The sequence below is a fragment of the Somniosus microcephalus genome, chromosome 16 (genome assembly GCF_052327205.1).
Source record: "Somniosus microcephalus isolate GS21.2 chromosome 16, FLI_Smic_1.0, whole genome shotgun sequence".
Lineage (NCBI taxonomy): Eukaryota > Metazoa > Chordata > Chondrichthyes > Squaliformes > Somniosidae > Somniosus > Somniosus microcephalus.
The window spans coordinates 107,129,835-107,149,801 of record NC_141002.1 but is presented as its reverse complement, the minus strand read 5'-3'; the positions used below and the strand labels follow the sequence as shown (position 1 = coordinate 107,149,801).

At 46.1% G+C, this 19,967-nt stretch overlaps 1 protein-coding gene across 1 annotated transcript in view; it reads right to left on the bottom strand.

Annotated features, from left to right (window-relative positions):
• Positions 1–2,851: 2,851 nt before the first annotated feature.
• ric8b (RIC8 guanine nucleotide exchange factor B) overlaps positions 2,852–19,967 on the bottom strand; it is a 38,194-nt gene continuing 21,078 nt past the window's right edge. Inside the window, exons 6-7 of the mRNA XM_086009699.1 lie at positions 19,140–19,259; positions 2,852–7,264 (exon numbers count right to left, since the gene is read on the bottom strand). Coding sequence (XP_085865825.1) covers positions 7,144–7,264; positions 19,140–19,259 — 241 coding nt within the window. The 3' untranslated portion in view covers positions 2,852–7,143. The remainder of the gene's footprint in view (positions 7,265–19,139; positions 19,260–19,967) is intronic.

Genomic DNA, 19,967 nt, shown 5'->3' with positions numbered 1-19,967 from the left:
GAAATATATCCAATTCCTTCTTGAATATATTTAATGAATTAGCCTCTACTGCCTTCTGTGGTAGAGAATTCCACAGGTTCACCACTCTCTGGGTGAAGAAATTACTCATCTCTGTCCTAAATGGCTTACCCCTTATCCTTAGATTGTGACCCCTGGTTCTGGATTCCCCGACCATCGGGAACATCCTCCCTGCATCTATGTCTGTCCAGTCCTGCCAGAATTTTATAAGTTTCAATGAGATCCCCTCTCATTCTTCTAAACTCCAGCGAGTACAAGCCCAATCGACCCAATTTCTCCTCGTACATCATTCCTGCCATCCCAGGTATCAGCCTGGTGAATCCTGGTGACAATTAAATGATTCACGAGGAGCCCTAAGAGAGGCTCTTCAGCATCCCAAAGGGAGTCGGATCACAAGCAGCGTCATATTGCTATACAACAGTTGGAAAACAACGGGCTGTAATAGCGGCAGTCACGGGAGTAGACCTCCCCGCGAGTTATGATGAAGAACGTGAGGTTAAGCGGAGAACTATATCCTCCCTTGCTACCCCCTTCCCAAGTGGGCCCCCGTCGTGTATGCCACCATCGACCTGGCTAAGAGGCCCCCAGCCTATGCTGATATCATAAAAACCTCAGTGGACGAGCCTGCACCTGTTAAAGCCCCAGTTAATGTTCTGACTCACACCCAGGTGATTCCTAACGCGCCACCAGCTGGTGATGGTGTTCAGACACAAGCTGGAGCACAACCAGCGGCAACCCACCTGGGAATGCTATGGGCGGGAACTTATGAACAATCCCAGCCCCTGAACTATGCAGAACTACAGGCATATGTCCAGCAATTCGGACCATTTAACCCACGAACATGCCCCATAGAGCTAAGGCAACGTATAGTGGGGTTCTGGAATTACCATCCTAATTTTGAGGACAGTGACATGAAAAATTTTATACTATCTGCCTTGACCCCAGACCTATGGACCAGTCTCCCATTCATGGCCATTAATGTGGGGAACCCTCTGAATAACTTAATCACAACTATACAAAGAGCTCTGGGCTTGGACACTATTGATCTGGTTCAGAAATTAAACCAGTCTCAACAAGGGCCTCATGAGACCCCTGCTGCATTCGGGGATCGGTTCTACACTGTTTGAGATGATGCAGGCACGCCCCAATGATAATGTCTTAAACGGGAAGAATGAGGCAGCATTTAAGAAATTATACCTAAAGAATATTCAGGCCTCACTGCGAGCAGCCTTGGGGCACACCGTCAGCCACAATTCACAATGGACAGACCTTTTAAGAGACACTAACGCTGCATGGGCCTACGCTGAAACTCAGGTTCAGGTACCAACAGCAGAGATGCCAGTGCATGTAGTTGAGGGACCCCAGGCCCACCCAGGGACGCCACCCCGTAAGCAACCCTTGATATGTTATAACTGCGGAAAGGTGGGACACTTTGCAAAGGATTGCCGAGATCCGAGACAAACAGGCCCAGGGTGCGAACCATCTGAGGGAGGATGATATCCTCCCTTACCAACTCCTCCTAGGGCAGCCTCCATAGCCCATGTCAGCAGTGATGTGGAAAATCCCCCACTGGATGGTTCTGCATATATTGAGAAACCAGTTAGTGTCCTAACTAGAACTCAAGTAACCCCTAAGTTGCTGAGACGCCAATTTAAAAAAAGAGAAATCTGAAGTTTTACTGACATGAAAGTTATTAACGTCTGTGCCGAGACAAATAAAACACAAGATTTGCTGAGTTAAGGAACCTTAAAAAAAATAATAATTCTGGAATTTCAGTTTGTGCGAAAGTGTGTTAAAGTGTGAAAGTTTTCCTGACTATAAATGTTTAAGAGGATGCAGTATTCCTTTTGTCTGAAAAGTCTGTCTTTAAAAGATTCTGTTGTGTGTTTTAGCTCCACCCACTTCTCTGTTAAAAGCATTTAAAACTCTTGTCTTGGATTTTGGAAGTTTTAAGATTGTGCCCCCAGAATTGGAAAACATTTTTTGAACTACAATTTAAGTAAAGCTGATGTGTAAAAACTGAGGAGAACAACAAAAAGTTTGTTTAACAAAAGATTAAGTTTCAGTCTAAAATTTAACCTTGGAGTTGTGGTCGCTATGGTGACATTTTCCAAAGCAGTTTGATTTGATTTGTTTAAATGTGGAAAAACTCATTTTTCTCCAGTTGTATTCAAGTCTGGCAGCTATGTCCTTCAGGACTCGGTCAGTAGTGGTGCTACTGAGCCACTCTTGGTGATGGACATTAAAATCCCCCACCCAGAGTACATTCTGTGCCTTTGCTACCCTCCGTGCTTCTTCCAAGTGGTGTTCAACATGGACAAGCACTGATTCATCAGCTGAGGGAGGGCGGTAGGTGGTAATTAGCAGATTTCCTTGCCCATGCGTGACCTGAAGCCATGAGACTTCATGGGGTCCGGAGTCAATGTTGAGGACTCCCAGGGCCACGCCCTCCCTACTGTATACCACTACGCCACCACCTCTGGTGGATCTGTCCTGCCGGTGGATGAGGACATACCCAGGGATGGTGATGGAGGAGTCTAAAATATTGGTTGAATTAAAGCTGTTGAGGCTGAGGGTCAATTGAAAATTTCAAAACTGAGATCAATAGATTTTTGTTAAGCAAGGGTATTGAGGGATATGGAACCAAGGCGGGTAAATGGGAGTTAAGATACAGATCAGCCATGATCTAGTTGAATGGTGGAACAGGCTCGAGGGGCTGAATGGCCTACTTCTGCCACACATTAAAGAATTTTTCATGTGAGAAGAACCAGAAGGTTGATCCATTTAATCAGCCAACACAAAGTGTAGTGAATATAAGGGAAGCAAATTAAAATGTGATTGGTCACTGTAGCACTTTTATTCCACAAGATCATTACATTTGACAAAATTAGCACATTTAGCAGAAGGAATGTGAATTATGTTTCATCTGACTGAATTTCAGTATCACTTGCTCCCTCTGAGCTATCTTTAGATCTGTTCATATAAACCTCTGTAAATACACTACTCCAGCTACTAAACAAACACCACTTTGTTGAAAAGAAGCATTAATTCTGGTCTTTTTGCAACTGCAGCAGTTAATTTTGCTTCTTTAGTCTTTTACCCCAATACTCCCATTACACCTTTCTTCTTCCTCCCCTCAGCAGTGTTCTCCGGTTTATCCTTTCCCTGAAACAGTACTTTTCATACCCTTCCACTGCCCAAACATTTGTGGGACCCTCAAGTTAAGGAAACTTCATTAACATATTATCCAATTGTAATGTTTCCTCCATTACAACAGTGACCACAATTCAAAGTACTTCATTGGCTGTAAAGTGCTTTGGGACATCCTGAGATCATGGAAGGCGCTATAGAAATGTAAGTTCTTTCTTTCTATTACTCCTGAAAGATTCTAGCTTGCCATGGCCATTTTCTGCATGGCACTGATGACCTTACCGCCTGTTGTGCATTTCTGGAATGGTGTGTTTTGGTGAATCTTCTGTCAGGGCCTTGGACATTTTCAAAGTTTTGGCAGCATACACTCCTAAACAAGCTACCTCTCACCCATGCTCTGTTCATCGAATGGGAGCAAATCACATGCACAGTTCAGGTTTTGCTGTAATTGATGGCTTTTCCCTGAGTTTTTCCCATTAAGTCGGATGTCCCCAGGGATCTCCTGCTCGGTAAACGCTCTCCACTCTTGTTGCTTTTGTTTATAGTCAACTACCTTCAGATCAGAAACTCCAGCTCTTCCTGAGTTCAAAGACTAAATCAGTTCCAGCTCCTCCATGCTGTTGTGAAAATCTTCGTTTTTGCAATTCTTCAAGGACATGTTGAGGCCGGTGGGGGGTCAATTGAAAATTTCAAAACTGAGATGGATACATCTTTTGTTAGGCATGGCAAGGGTATTAGGGGAATGGTGCAATTAGCTCGAAGAGCTGAATGGCCTCCTCCTGTTCCAATAACTCTAACCAACCAATACCACCTATTTTATCTGATGGATGCATGCTCTGAAGAATGGACTGGGCTGTAACTTTACACCCTCCATCACCGCCCCCTGCCAAGTGCACATCACAAATCCATAGTTAACAACTCGCATTGTGGCCAGACTCGGCTCCCGACAAGAAGTGGGGTGCAGTAAAATGGCCCTTGTGTGCAGGATTGCTACATGCTATTGAAAGCAGTCTCGCTGTTAAAGGGGTCAACTATAAAAATTAAAATAGCTACCGTGGTGTTTTTTTTAATTACACAGGATATACGGCACAGGAACAGGCCATTCGGCCCAACCAGTCCATGCTGGAGTTTATGCTCCACTCGAACCTCCTCCTGTCTTTCCTCATCTAACTCTATCAGCATAACCCTCTATTCCCTTCTCCCTCATGCTTATCTAGCCTCCCCTTAAATACATCGATACTATTCGCTTCAACCACTCCCTGTGGTAGCAAGTTCCACATTCTCACCACTCTCTGGGTAAAGAAGTTTCTTCTGAATTGCCTATTGGATTTCTTGGTGACTATCTTATATTGATGGCCTCTAGTTATGCTCTTCCCCACAAGTAGAAACATTCTCTCTTTGTGGGTTTTGCTAAGAAACCCAGTGGGAATTCTTTGAATAAACCTGGATAGAACCCAGTAGAAATTATTTTTAAGGTAAGCACGGTGTGTAGATGCAACAGTAGCAAATGAAACTAGCATCCTTCCTCTTTACCAATTAAAACTCGCTTTCCTCGGAGGGAGCAAAAGGCACAGGCATGATGGGCCGAATGGCCTCCTTTTGTGCTGTATCATTCTAGGATTCTAGGATTCTATGAAAAGGCTACAACAGCCACATCCAGTGCATTTTTGTCCTTTTTACTGTTTAGCAATTCAGTTGTAAGTAGAACAATTTCGAAGATTTATATTTTAAAACATTCTTGAGAAATGTGAGAATCTCTGTATTTTAAAACAACAGCACACGTTGCTTAGAGATTCAATGCAGATATGTCCACTGCCTCTGAAATTGCAGATATTAATCATCATATAAATCACAGCACAAGAGGTGTCCATTCGGCCCATCGTGCCTGTGCCACTCTTCAATTGAAGCTGTCGACTGTACTGGACTAATCTATGTTTTAATAATCACTTTATTTGTTTATATAATACAACAGGGTGTAAATATGTAAAGTACTGAAGGAGGCCAGATTCCCAAACCTCCAATCAAATTATAAAAGGTATTGAAAGTTCCACAGATGCAAATGTTTGATCTGTGCCAGGTGCAGTTTCCACTACAATCAAAGCTTGCTTTTAGATACTGAAGATTACAACAGCCAGTAATTAAAATTGAGCTTATTTGGCAGTAAATTTCTGATAATAGAAAAGCCCCCCCTGAAATAGATTCATCCAAAGCTAATCCGATCCAAACGTTAGTTGCTATTATAGAATCATCACCGGGATACTCCAGAGAATCCGTGAACCCACGAGGCGGCTGACATTTAGAGGTAATAGTTTTCATTCTACAACTGCACTATAACAAAGCTTCCTTCCAGTTACCGCGTGCTATTTTTGCAGAATACAAATTACAAGAAATCTGATTATTTAAACGTTAAGAATCATTTTTTTTTTTAAAGGCTGAATTTCAGGATTTATAAATGCCCTAACTCAAACAAAAGCTTCCCATTTCCAATTCAAGCTCTTAAAAATTATGAAGTTTATGAGCTTTGTTTAAACTATTGCCTAATGTAGTGTTTTGCACTAATCATGAACACATGCAGTAAATGCTGCTCGATGCATGCACACAATGATGCATTTGATGCACGCTTTTCATACAATTTCATTAACATATGTTGAATTTAAGCCGATATCCTCTCTGTTGGCCACTATACACATTTGATAGATATTCTCAAACCTTCGAATTCTGAAACATACACTATTTAATCTGTTATATTTAATTACATTTAAATTCTTTCTTGACTGGAAGGAGACATCCAACCCTAGATTTAGGCTTTCCCCACAATGGTACAATCCGGTTCACAAGCTCACTACACAGAACAGCAGGTATGGACTCCACATCCCATCATCCCGCTGCTCAGATGGTGCCGGATTGTTGTTGCTCCTTCTACCCATTTTTAGAATTATTAAGTCAGATCATTCCTCCTGCCACCAGTTTTAAATCCTGTGGTCCCATTTATTTTTAAGAAAGCAGCTATATATCTCAATGTTACGAAGGGCAGAGCATTCTCCCGGTGTCCTGACCAACATTCATCCCTTAATAGCAGCACCTAAAACAGATTAACTGGTCATTCATCTCATTTGTGGGATCTTGCTGTGTGCAAAATGGCTGTTCTGTTTACCTACATAACAGCAGTGACTACTACACTTCAGAAATAGTGAATTGGTTGCGACCAATGTTCTCTCTAATGTTTTTTTTTTGGGTGTGCAGACCCTTTACCGGGCTGCACGGCCCATTCAAAGTTTCGTGCATGCGCAAAATTCCACATTGGCAAAGCCAGTCCCAGGCTGCGTGGGACCAGCAAAGAGCCGTGCAGCTTAGAGGGAATGTTGGTTGTGACGTGCTTTGAAATGTCCTGAAAGGCACTATATAAATGCAAGTTCTTAAAATTTAGACGGGATAGGGTTTGGGGAATAATTTCAGTATGCTGGATAACTTAAATGTATAAAGTGAAGCATGTTTCTGTAGGTCTCGTGTACAGTAGTAATGCTGGGACAGTTGCCTCGTGCTCTCTGGAGAGAGAACCATCTGATCTAACACACTGACTACGTCCTGCTCACTGGTTCCCTGTGCAGATCCATCCAGGACGGCATTCCTTACATTCCAACGCAGGTGTGGGAAATGTACTTCCTGGGCAGTGTGCACTGTTCATGGTACCGGTTCTACAACTAGACGATATTGGAAACTGAATGTGCTCTTGCTTTACAAACAACAGAATAAACTTGGTGCAAAGGAAATAAACACAAAATGTCCTCTGCAGATAAGGCCTGCGCTCGATCTTTCTCTGTACAGCTGTCAGACAGCGTCAAAGAGATGATCTAATGGACTATCTGTGTTTCATGCTGGAAACCTTTTTTTTCTGACATACACATCCTGTGAAAATAATTATTTGAGCACCATTAAAGGAAGGCAAAGTTTTGTAAAGGGATTCCAGTTACACGACTAGGCATTCTGATCGGAGTCGGAAGTGGAATCGTGATCGCTGGTGTACTCGTTAGCTACTTCCTCCAATGGACCCATCGTGCCGTCCGGCTTCACTCTCATTGGCTTAATTATCTGCTCCCTGAAAAATAAGAGTTACATTTCATTAATGGGTGGGTGACCGGCAGCTTATACTTTAATGCTTACCAAAAGCTTTAGACAGAAATAAAAGGCAAAATATCCCCAAAACAAATTTCCATTCCAAGAGTCTCATTAGACCCACTGAACCAATTAAAGGACTAAAAGCCAAGTCAAATCGTAATGAACCCAGAACAGGATGCAGAGCCATTGTCTCAGATAATACCCCCCTCGTGGTATTGGCTTTACACAACCTGCTGCCACAGCCCACCCCCCCACCCCGTCTGCAAGCAACCTCATTAAATGCCTTCTCGTAAGAAAATGTATTTAATTTCAGTAAATAGAGCGATCATCCTCCAAAATGCACCCTGTGTCAACTCTAGTGGTTTTCAAGTAGTTGATTCTGACTGGCAAGCTTTCTCTCTCTCGGTCATTGTTTGGGAGAGTTTAATTATAAAATTGTCAGTCAGTTTAATCTCTTCAAAGGAACTTTTTGTGCCTCTTCACAGCTAATCCAATTACCTCCATCCTGTGCTCTGCAGCCTGATCTAAAGATGATTTTCCAATCAATAGCATTAGCTGCACTGCGCACAAATATAAAACATTCAGTAAAACTTGTAATGTGCAATATAATTTTATGGATTACAATATTAAAAGTTGAGATTTCATAGCCATCCAGTTTCAATATTCTGACAACTCTGAAGTGTACATGATGCACAGTCTACTGCTGATATATATAGCATGCTCCATGTACTCCGCACAGACGAGCAAAGACGCACCTCATCCATCCCCACAACACAAAGATCACAAAACTGAAGGACAGACGCTGGAGATCATCTAGCTCACCCTCCTACAGAAACCTAGGATCTGCTCCTCCCCTCCTGTATCACAGCACCGAACTGCATCTATATATTTGGGATTTACGTTGAGACCATTGAAGGGGTAGCTCTACACCAAACATTCACTTCCCAAACCAGTCTAAAAACTACAACCTAATCATACCATAATAATGACAGTAAGCTCAAAGCAGGATATCTGGAGAGAGAGAATGGCTATTGTGGCAGAGATTGTAACATCAGCTAAAGTGAGAAGTGGATTGAAAGTGAAGACTGTAAAAGGACACAGGGAAATGGGATTGCAGAAGGTTGCTTCAGTTGAAGAGCTAGCACCAGTATAGCTGTGATGGGCCGAATGACGACCTCCTGTTCTATAATGAAAAATGCAACACAGACAAGGCACAAGACAGTGACAGGTGAGGAAGGCCATTCAGTCCATCGTACTTTATCCCTGAGAGAGATCCTCCGCCTTATTGGGCAATCCAAGTGTTTCGACACTGCTTCCTGGGATGGTTGGACCTGCTCAGTGTTGAGTCCACAGAGACCTCAACACCATTTAAGAAACATGCACATCGTAAACATTTCCTTCCTATATTTAGCACTTAACACTTTTCCACGGTGAATTTCATCTGTCATTGTTCTGTCCACTTATTTCATCCAATGCATTTTGAAAGAGGAGGCCATTGGGGTAGTGGACACATTGGTTGTCATCTGCCACAATTCTATAGATTCTGGAACGGTTCCTGCAGATTGGAGGATAGCAAATGCAACCCCGCTACTTAAGAAAGGAGGGAGAGAGAAAACTTGGAACTACAGGCCTGTTGGCCTCATATCAATAGTTGGGAAAATGCTGGAATCTATTATAAAGGATGCAATAATTGGGCACTTAGAAACTAATAGTAAGATTGGGCAGAGTCAACATGGATTTATGAAAGGAAAATCCTGTTTAACAAATCTATTGGGGTTCTTTGAGGATGTAACTAGTGGAATAGACAAAGGGGAACCGGTAGTGTTGTATTTGGATTTTCAGAAGGCCTTCAATAAGGTCCCACACAAAATAAAATTAGGGCGCATGGAATTGGGGGTAATATATTAGCATGGATTGAGAATTGGTTAACAGACAGAAAACAAAGAGTAGGGATAAACGAGTCTTTTTCAGGATGGTAGGCTGTGACTAGTGGGGTACCGCAAGGATCGGTGCTTGGGCCCCAGCTATTCATAATCTGTATCAATGATTTGGATGAGGGGACTAAATGTAACATTTCCAAATTTGCTGATGAAAGAAAGCTAGGTGGCAGTGTCAGTTGTGAAGAGGCTTCAAGGGGATCTCAACAGTGAGTGGGCGAGAACATGGCAGATGAAATATAATGTGGATAAATGTGAAGTTATCCACTTTGGTAGAAAAAACAGAAAGGCAGAGTATTTCCTAAATGGTGAAAGATTGGGGAATGCAGATGCTCAAAGGGACCAAGGTGTTCTTGTGCATGAGTCACTGAAAGTGAATGTGCAGGTGCAGCAAGCAAATGGTATGCTGGCCTTCATTACAAGAGGATTTAAGTACAGGAGTAAAGAAGTCTTACTCCAATTATATAGGGCTTTGGTGAGACCACACCTGGAGTACTGTGTATAACTGTGGTCTCCTTACCTAAGGAAGGATATACTTGCCATAGAGGGAGTGCAACGAAGGTTCACGAGACTGATTCCTGGGATGGCGGGACTGTCGTATGAGAAGAGATTGAGTAAACTAGGCCTGTATTTTCTTGAATTCAGAAGAATGAGAGGGGATCTCATTGAAGCATAGAAAATGATTACAGGGCTTGATAGGGTGGATGCTGGGAGAATGTTTCCCTTGGCTGGGGAGTCTAGAACCAGGGGCCACAGCCTCAGGATAAAGGGTTGGCCATTCAGGACTGAGATGAGAAGACATTTCTTCACACAGAGGGTGGTGAATCTTTGGAATTCTCTACCCCAGAGGGCTGTGGAGGCTCAGTCATTGGGTATATTCAAAAGAGAGGTCGAAAGATTTCTGACTAGTAAGGGCATCAAGGGATATGGCGATAGGGCCGGTGAATGGAGTTGAGGCAGAAGATCAGCCATGATCTCATTGAATGGAGGAGCAGGCTCGAAGGGCCGAATGGCCTACTCCTGCTCCTATTTCTTATGTTCTTATATTTACTGAGCTATCTTCTCCAATTCCACGGACTTCTAGTTTGGTGCCATCTGCAATTTTGACCATTTTGCATCGAGTCATCTACGCAAATTAGAAACAGATTCCGGCACCAAGCCCTGGGGTACTGTACCCCACTACCCGCCCCCACTTCTTTTTAGGCAGTCCCTCGGGAACAGAGGATGACTTCCTTCCACGTTAAAAATGAGTTCTCAGGTGACTGATGAGTCTAATGCGGGACCTACAGTCTCTGTCACAGGTGGGGCAGACAGTGGTTGAAGGGGCGGGTGGGTGGGGTGCTTGGGTTGATGTGCGCTCCTTGTGCTTGGCTTCCGCTTGCTCCTCGTGAAGAGACTCAAGGTGTTCGGCGCCTTCCCGGATGCTTCTCCTCCACTTTGTGCGGTCTTGGCCCAGGGATTCCCAGGTGTCAGTGGGGATGTTGCACTTTTTCAAGAAGGCTTTGAGGGTGTCCTTGAAGCGTTTCCCCTGCCCACCTGGGGCTCTCTTGCCGTGCCGGAGCTCCGAGTAGAGCGCTTGTTTTGGGAGTCTCGTATCAGGCATGCGAACAATGTGACCCGTCCATCGGAGCTGATCGAGCGTGGTCAAAGCTTCGATGCTGGGGATGTTGGCCTGAGTGAGAACACGGATGTTGGTGCGCCTATCCTGCCAATGGATTTGCAGGATCTTGCGGAGGCAGCGTTGGTGGTACCTCTCCACTGCTTTGAGGTGCCTGCTGTACATGGTCCATGTCTCTGAGGCATAAAGCAGAGCAGGTATCACTGCTGCTCTGTAGACCATGAGCTTGGTGCTGGGTTTGAGGTCCTGGTCTTCAAACACTCTCTTCCTCAGGCGACCGAAGGCTGCACTGGCACACTGAAGGTGGTGTTGGACTTTGTCATTGACATCTGCCCTTGTTGACAGTAGGCTCCCGAGGTATGGAAAGTGGTCCACGTTGTCCACAGACCTCTGGGGAGGTGTAATCGGCAGGGAGGGGGTAGGGAAAGCCAACTCCAATGGTACACTCCTCCTGTCGAAATGCTTAGAACATGGCCTTGTCATAACCAACACCTTGTTCCGTCAGAGAGACAAGTACAAGGCTTCATGGCAGCACCCTCGCTCCAAGCACTGGCATCTGTTGGACTACGTCATCGTCCGAGCGATGGACCACAAGGACGTCCGCATCACGCGTGCCATGACCGGAGCAGACGACTGCTGGACAGACCACCGCCTAATCCGTTCTGTCATCTCCATTAATGTAGCCCCAAAACAACGGTGGCAACAGAAACAATGCCGCAGGAAAATCAACGCTGGAGCACTCAAAGACCCTGCTAAGAAAGCCCTATTCAGCCTGCGCCTCACAAACAACCTGACGACTCCCAGTGATGCAGAGACACAGAGTGCCCACAGCGCCTGGTCTGCACTCAAGGCTTCCATAATCAGCACCTGTGAAGAGACGTTCGGTCACTCGACCAGGAAACACCAAGACTGCTTCGACGAGAACGACCAGGAGATCCAGGAGCCAATAAGCCGCAAGCGCAAGGCATTCCTGATCTGGAAACAGCAACAGAACTCGAGAGCAAGAAAGCAGCTCTACAGATGCCTGAAGGCCGAGGTCCAACAAAAAACTCGCGACCTAAAGAACAGATGGTGGGTGGAGAAAGTGCAGGAGATCCAGCAGCTAGTCGGCAACCACGACATGCGTGGATTCTTTAGTGCAGTCAAGACCACCTACGGCCCAAACACCCAAGGTCCTATCCCACTGCGGGCCAAGAACGGAGAGGTGCTCATCAAGGACAGAGAAGCAGTCAGTGCCCGCTGGAAGGAGCACTTTGAAGATCTCATTAACCGAGACTCTGTCTTCGATGCGAGTGTCCTCAACTCCATCACGCAGCATGCTACCCGCCACCATCTCAGTACAACCCCAGGCCGGCATGAGGTTGAAAAGGCCATCCGACAACTGAAGAACAACAAGGCCTCAGGAGCAGATGGAATCCCCGCCGAGGCACTAAAGCATAGCGGAGAAGCACTACTGGTGCGAATTCATGAACTAATTTCTCTTATCTGGAAGGAGGAGAGCATGCCAGGGGATCTCAGAGACGCCGTAATTGTGACCATCTTCAAGAAAGGTGACCAGTCCGATTGCGGTAATTACAGAGGAGTTTCCCTGCTGTTTGCCACAGGGAAAGTCATCGCAAGAATCCTCCTCAATCGCCTTCTCCCAGTGGCTAAGAGCTCCTCCCAGAGTCGCAATGCGGATTCCGCCCACTAAGGGGCACAATGGACATGATCTTCACCGCGCGTCAACTACAAGAGAAATGCAGGGAACAGCACCAGCCGCTGTACATGGCCTTCTTTGATCTCACAAAGGCCTTTGACACTGTCAACCGTGAGGGATTATGGAGTGTCCTCCTCAAATTTGGCTGCCCTCAAAAGTTTGTCACCGTCCTCCGCCTGCTTCACGACAACATGCAAGCCGTGATCCTGACCAACGGTTCCACCACAGACCCAATTCACGTATGAACCAGGGTCAAGCAAGGCTGTGTCATCGCACCAACGCTCTTCTCGATCTTCCTTGCTGCAATACTCCATCTCACCCTCAGTAAGCTCCCCACTGGAGTGGAGCTAATTTACAGAACAAACGGGAAACTGTTCAACCTCCGTCGCCTCCAGTCCAGATCCAAGGTCATCCCATCCTCTGTCGTCGAATTACAGTATGCAGACGACACTTGCGTCTGCGCTCACTCGGAGGTCGAACTCCAAACCATCATCAACACCTTCACCGAAGCATACGAGAGCATGGGCCTTACACTAAACATCCGTAAGACAAAGGTCCTCTACCAACCTGCCCCCGCTGCACAGTACTGCCCCCCGATTATCAAAATCCCCCCCCCAGAGATACTGTACCCCATCCCCCCCCCCCAGGTACTGTACCCCACTCCCCCCCCCCCCCCCGAGGTACTGTACCCCACTCTCCCCCACCGAGGTACTGTACCCCACTCCCCCCCCCCCGAGGTACTGTACCCCGCTCCCCTACCCCGAGGTACTGTACCCCACTCCCCTACCCCGAGGTACTGTACCCCACTCTCTCCCCCCCCCCCCCCCCCCGAGGTACTGTACCCCACTCTCCCCCACCGACGTACTGTACCCCACTCTCCCCCACCGAGGTACTGTACCCCACTCCCCCCCCAGGAGCTACTGTACCCCACTCCCCCCCCCCCGAGGTACTGTACCCCACTCCCCCCCCCGAGGTACTGTACCCCACTCCCCCACCGAGTTACTGTACTCCACTCTCCCCCCCGAGGTACTGTACCCCATTCCCCCCCAGCGAGGTACTGTACCCCACTACCCCCCCCCCACCCCCCGAGGTACTGTACCCCACTCCCCCCACCACTGTGGTACATAGAAACATAGAAGATAGGAGCAGGAGTAGGCCATTCAGCCCTTCGAGCCTGCTCCGCCATTCAATGAGATCATGGCTGATCATTCAATTCAGTACCCTGTCCCTGCCTTCTCCCCATATCCCTTGATCCCTTTAGCCTCAAGAAATATATCCAACTCTTTCTTGAATATATTTAATGAACTGGCCTCCACCGCCCTCTGTGGCAGAGAATTCCACAGGTTCACCACTCTGGGTGAAGAAATTCCTCCTCATTTCAGTCCTAAATGGCTTACCCCTTATCCTTAGACTATGACCCCTGGTTCTGGACTCCCCGGCCATCCGAAACATCCTTCCTGCATCTAGTCTGTCCAGACCTGACAGAATTTTATAGGTTTCGATGAGATCCCCTCTCAATCTTCTAAACTCCAGTGAGTATAAGTCCAATCGACACAATCTCTCCTCATACGTCATTCCTGCCATCCCAGGTATCAGCCTGGTGAATCTTCGCTGCACTCCCTCCATGGCAAGAACATCCTTCCTCAGATAAGGTGACCAAAACTGCACACAATACTCAAGGTGCGATCTCACCAAGGCCCTGTACAACTGTAGCAAGACATCCTTGTTCCTGTACTCGAACCCTCTTGCTACGAAGGCCAACATACCATTTGCCTTCTTAACTACCTGCTGCACCTGCATGCTTACCTTCAGTGACTGGTGCACAAGGACACCCAGGTCTCGTTGCACTTCCCCTTCTCCCAATCTATTGCCATTCAAATAATAATCTGCCTTCATGTTTTTGCCACCAAAGTGGATAACCTCACATTTATCCACATTATAGTGCATTTGCCATGTTTCTGGTATCTCTACACCACTCCCCCCACCTTTATCATTTTAAACACCTCGATTAGATCATCCCTTAATCTTCTAAATTCAAGGGAATACAAGCCAAGTTTTTGCAACCTGCCCTCATAATTGAACCCTTTTAGCCCCGGTATCATTCTGGTGAATCTGGGCTGCACCCCCGCCAAGGCCAATAAATCCTTCCTGAGGTGTGGGGCCCAGAACTGTACACAATACTCCAGATGGGGTCTGACCCAGGCTCAGTACCACTGAAACATTGCTTCGTCCCCATTGTAATCCGGCCGCCGAGATGAAGGCCAATATTCCATTGGCCTTTGATTACTTTTTGTACCTGTGCACTGGCTTTAACTGGTTTGTGTACCTGGGCTCCCAATTGAGCACAGGCCTCAACTGGATATTGAAATGAGGCTCCTGCACCACGCGAGCTCCGACTGCTCCTTCAGGCTTTTCAGCCGCCAAGCCGGGGGTCCTTAAAGGGACTACTGGAGGCCACAGAAGAAGCCTGCAGCAAAATAGATTTTTAAAATTTTGCCCTCCTCCTGATTGCCTCGCCACCTCCCCCCCCACATGCCCACCTGTGGGCCTCGGCCATCCAATATTGGTCAGGCCCCGATCAGACAGCGGAGTCAGGTCTGGGAGCCCGACACTTGTCTGATGAGGAGGCCAGATGACCAATTTAGGGCCATCCTTGCTCTCCGTTCCGGCCGTCTCACTGATTGAGGCCGGTTTCGGGAGCCCGTGACTTTAGGCCCCATAGACTCATCTCTTAATCAGAGTTGCTACTTTTAAACTGTTTGCAAGGTCACTGCCTGGTAAGACTTTGAAAATGTATATAATTTTTAAATTAAATATAAAATGGGATATTTAATAATAAATATTTAAGTAGATAGCTTTGATTAACAGCTTTATTATTTAAAGTGAGATACATTAACACACAGACGACTCCTGAATCATTACAGCGCCAAAACCTCTGGGAATGTGTGTAACCTGGGCCAGTACGGGGACAGTTCACCCCTCAGGAAGGGCTTAATGGGATGTGTAGTTCTGGGTGTTAATACATCAGTTTCAAGAAACACAGATGTACAGACCGCAGTTGCAGGAAGGGTGGGTTACTCGGGAGGAAAGGCACCAATATCCTGAGAAACAAAGCGTGTACCCGACACCCTGCCTCCGACATAGCCGCCAGCATCACTTTCCAACTCACTTTGCTTGTAGTGATTCACTATAAACAAAACATCATCTTTTGGAGTGCCTTTGTGGAAAGGAGGTCTCAATTAAGAAGCTGGTTGCTTGCATTCCTGTCTGCGGCTACAGGTCTCCCGAGAGCCCCTTTCACCAATGCAGGTTACATCTTCGCGTTGCCGTTTAGCCTGATTATGACTGTGAGTCAGAGCTTTTGTACGACAATCTTTCTGGCATGTTGTGTGGCTGTCAGAACCGACACCTGGAATTAATTACAACATTCATACCTTTGCCAATTTAACAAAGCAGAAGCTCGTTCTCCCTGGGTAAAACACTTTGGTTAGTGCTGGAGGGACTCGTTCATCTTTCTCTAATTGAGTGCCACATAATAGTTCCGACCTTTTCATGAGGCATCAACTGTGAGATGGGTTCTGAAGAAAGAGAAACTCAAAGCTGCACCACTGGCCTCAATGATCTGTTAATTAAACCAGTGCTTTTAATGAGAGTGGCAGCAGACAGACAGTAGCACAGGTTCTGCCGCATCCGCTCAGCTCCAACCTTTGTGCGAGTTTCTGCCTGTGCCTGGCTCATGTAATGGGTCCACACTAATTTACACAGATTCCAGGCATCTGCAATAGGTTGGCAAGGAATCATTTGTTACATCGACGTGTCAAGAAGCAATATTCAACTCATAGAAAAGAAAAAATGCTGCAACATGCTGCTCGACTTCGGACAAAGGGAACTCACCCAAAACATTAACCTGTCCCTTCTCGTTACAGATGCAGACTGATGTGTATTTGCGGGTAACGTTTGATTGTTTTAAACACTAAGCGGGTTATTTTGTGAAAAAGCAAGTCTGGGAAACCATTTACACGCCTCTCATTAAGAATAGCAAAATGGACAAAAGTATCCTCTCCAAATATCTAATGAGCAGAAAAGCACTCAGTTTATATTCAGTACGCATTCACTTATTTAACAGTTTTATTTTTTACATTTAAGACAGGTTCTCCACCATCTTCTGGTCATCGCCGCCCTAACCCAGGCTGCCCAAGGCTTCACCGTGGAACTCTGTGTAAACAGAGGGGAGAATGAAAAGGGCCAGACTATAAATGTACTTGGAAATCAAGTTTGGTCAAATGAAATTTTAGTCTGTCCAGTTTTATATACAGTTTTTGTAAGTTTGAAAATTGTGGGATTGGAAGGTAATAAGAATTTAACTACTGAATAAAAAGTTGCATGAATGAACCATAGAAATTTACAGCCCAGGAGGAGGCCATTTGGCCCACTGTATCTGTGCTGGCTCTTTGCTGGAGCAATTCAAAACTAAACCCAAGCCCCACACACTCTCCATAGTCTTCCTCTACTTCAAATGTTTATCCAGCAGTATGGATTTCTCCTACAATTATGTGCAACGCCTCCAAATCATTTATTATCCTGTTAAACTAGTGATTTAGGTGTTTAAGCTGAGCTCTGGTAACAACTTAATAGAAATGATGCACAAAAGTAGATCTGACCACAGTTCAGAGAATATGAAACCCATTGTACGCCAAGCATTTAGAATCTCATTAAAACTGCTGCACCACACAAGCGGGACTGTCTGAAAGGGGTTGGGTTCTCTGCGGTTCCCCGTACCCGGGTTGTGGTGATCAGGTACCGGGGTAGTAGACGTATTCCGGGAGCTCTGGGGCATGGATCCCTTTGTGAGATTCCAAAAACTGAATGTAAATGATGCAATTTGGACTGAATCATTTGATTACTCGCGTTCCAAATACACGAGTACAAGATTCACTTAAATTATTCATCGATCTTACTGAGGTGCAGATTGTCATCTACCTCAATACTGTGTTTGTAAAATGAGGTTAGTAGAAGCAACTGCCTCTGTCACTCACTCCTTCCCTCCTCTCTCAGGTCTGTCACTCACTCCTTCCCTCCTCTCTCAGGTCTGTCACTCACTCCTTCCCTCCTCTCTCAGGTCTGTCACTCTCTCCTTCCCTCCTCTCTCAGGTCTGTCACTCACTCCTTCCCTCCTCTCTCAGGTCTGTCACTCACTCCTTCCCTCCTCTCTCAGGTCTGTCACTCACTCCTTCCCTCCCCTCTCAGGTCTGTCACTCACTCCTTCCCTCCCCTCTCAGGTCTGTCACTCACTCCTTCCCTCCTCTCTCAGGTCTGTCACTCACTCCTTCCCTCCCCTCTCAGGCCTGTCACTCACTCCTTCCCTCCTCTCTCAGGTCTGTCACTCTCTCCTTCCCTCCTCTCTCAGGCCTGTCACTCACTCCTTCCCTCCTCTCTCAGGTCTGTCACTCTCTCCTTCCCTCCTCTCTCAGGTCTGTCACTCTCTCCTTCCCTCCTCTCTCAGGTCTGTCACTCACTCCTTCCCTCCTCTCTCAGGTCTGTCACTCACTCCTTCCCTCCTCTCTCAGGTCTGTCACTCTCTCCTTCCCTCCTCTCTCAGGTCTGTCCCTCTCTCCTCCCCCTCCATGTCTCTGTGCTATTATTTTCCTCTACCCACAAAGACAGTGCCTGCTTTTCAGAAAGTAATACACTGGATTTGAAGCACTTTTGCACATGCTGGGAGAAGTGAGATGTGCTACATAAATGTAATTCCTTCCTGCATCTCTGTTGCTGTCCCCCTTTCTCCGTTACTCTGACAGCTCCTGGTGCTTCCTGCAGGACTCCAGCAATCTCCGAGTCTCCCACCTTCTTTCCTTTCTTCCACCGATTACTCCTAATTCCACCTTTCCGGAACAACTGATCAATGACGTGAGTAGCCAATCAGTGTTCCTTTACCAACTTGGTAGGGCTAGATAGATAAATCAGACTTGCACAAGAGTGATGAAGCGCCTTCAGATGTTTTACGATGTTAAAGGCGCTATATAAATGCAAGTTGCTGTTGTTATGCAGCACATCGCCCCGGCTCGAGTAAGGGTCCCTGCGACTGCAGGATTCACACGCGCCTTAAACTGTCCCTGCCTACACAGAGGGAAAGGCAACTTTACGAGGATCAGTTCACACCTTCACACGCGATCTCAGAAAGCCACATATTAAGCCAAGTAGAAGGCATCACTTTCCGTACAGTAAGGCTCAATCTCCCCTCCCCACCCCCACAGTCAAACTGCACTGACAGTCAGTGAAGCAAAATGCTAAAGGCAATCGCAAGGATTTAAAGGGAAATCTGTCCTGTTGCCTTTACTAATAGCACGAGACTGTCCTTTGTAGTAAGCAAAGGGAAAACGCCAAATACAATACGGCATACACGGAAAGTGAAAGTAAACTGGAGGACGAGAACGTAAAACAGGACAAAATCTTGGTGGGAAGGAGGGGAAAAAAAAGCCTCACAAAGGTACTTTCAGGACTGGAAAGCGAGGAGTTATTTGCCGACCAAACCACTTCTCTATTCATGAAATCTGTCGCTGCTTATAACACAAGGCTGTAATGACAGGAATGACCGCATTACCTGGACAGCTTGTCAAACATAGTGACGAGTTTCATTGCTTCATACTCTTTCTGCTCCTCTGTCATTCCATCCATTGGATTAGGCATTGGATCTTCGACATGACCAGTGATGGGGTTAATACTGCAAATCAAATGATGTGCAGAATCAGGGTTAGCAAAATGACATTACACGCACTTAGTTCTAAGTAAGAATAAAGTTAATAATCCCAGCTACCTTTCCTCCCTCCTCATAGGTTGGGTGGAGATTTAATTAAAAAGTCTCTTTACTTAGAAGGTTTTCCGAGCACTAACCATTAAGAATAATTTCAAGCCTCCCTCTGGTTTTGCAACTAGCAGAGACTCAGTTTGAAGAGTGCAGAGCGAGTTTTCAAACAATCCATCCCTCAATCCCTGCCATAAAAATGTGAATATTTTCACAAATAGCATTAGAACTTTTTTTTTTTTTTTATAAAAGGTAGGTTTCTTTCGCTTTTGAAAGCTAATTTACCAAAGTATTGGAAACGTAGAACACAGGAGCGTGGGAATGTACAGGACCAAACATGGTCAGTCCCAGTGCCATTCGGCCCCTCGAGGCAGTTCCGCCATTTAATGCGATCATGGCTGATCATCCAAACTCAGTACCCTGTCCCTGCCTTCTCCCCATATCCCTTGATCCCTTTAGCCTTAAGAAATATATCTATAGTCTAGGGACTGTCACATCCCACGGTGCCATCAGATCTTTCTCCAGGTACTCTCCCAGATCGCAGCCCCTCTGTCTCCCTTGGCAGCCCATTCCGTACACTCAACACCCCCTGCCTAAATCTAAACAGTCTTTTCACCCTCCCCATGC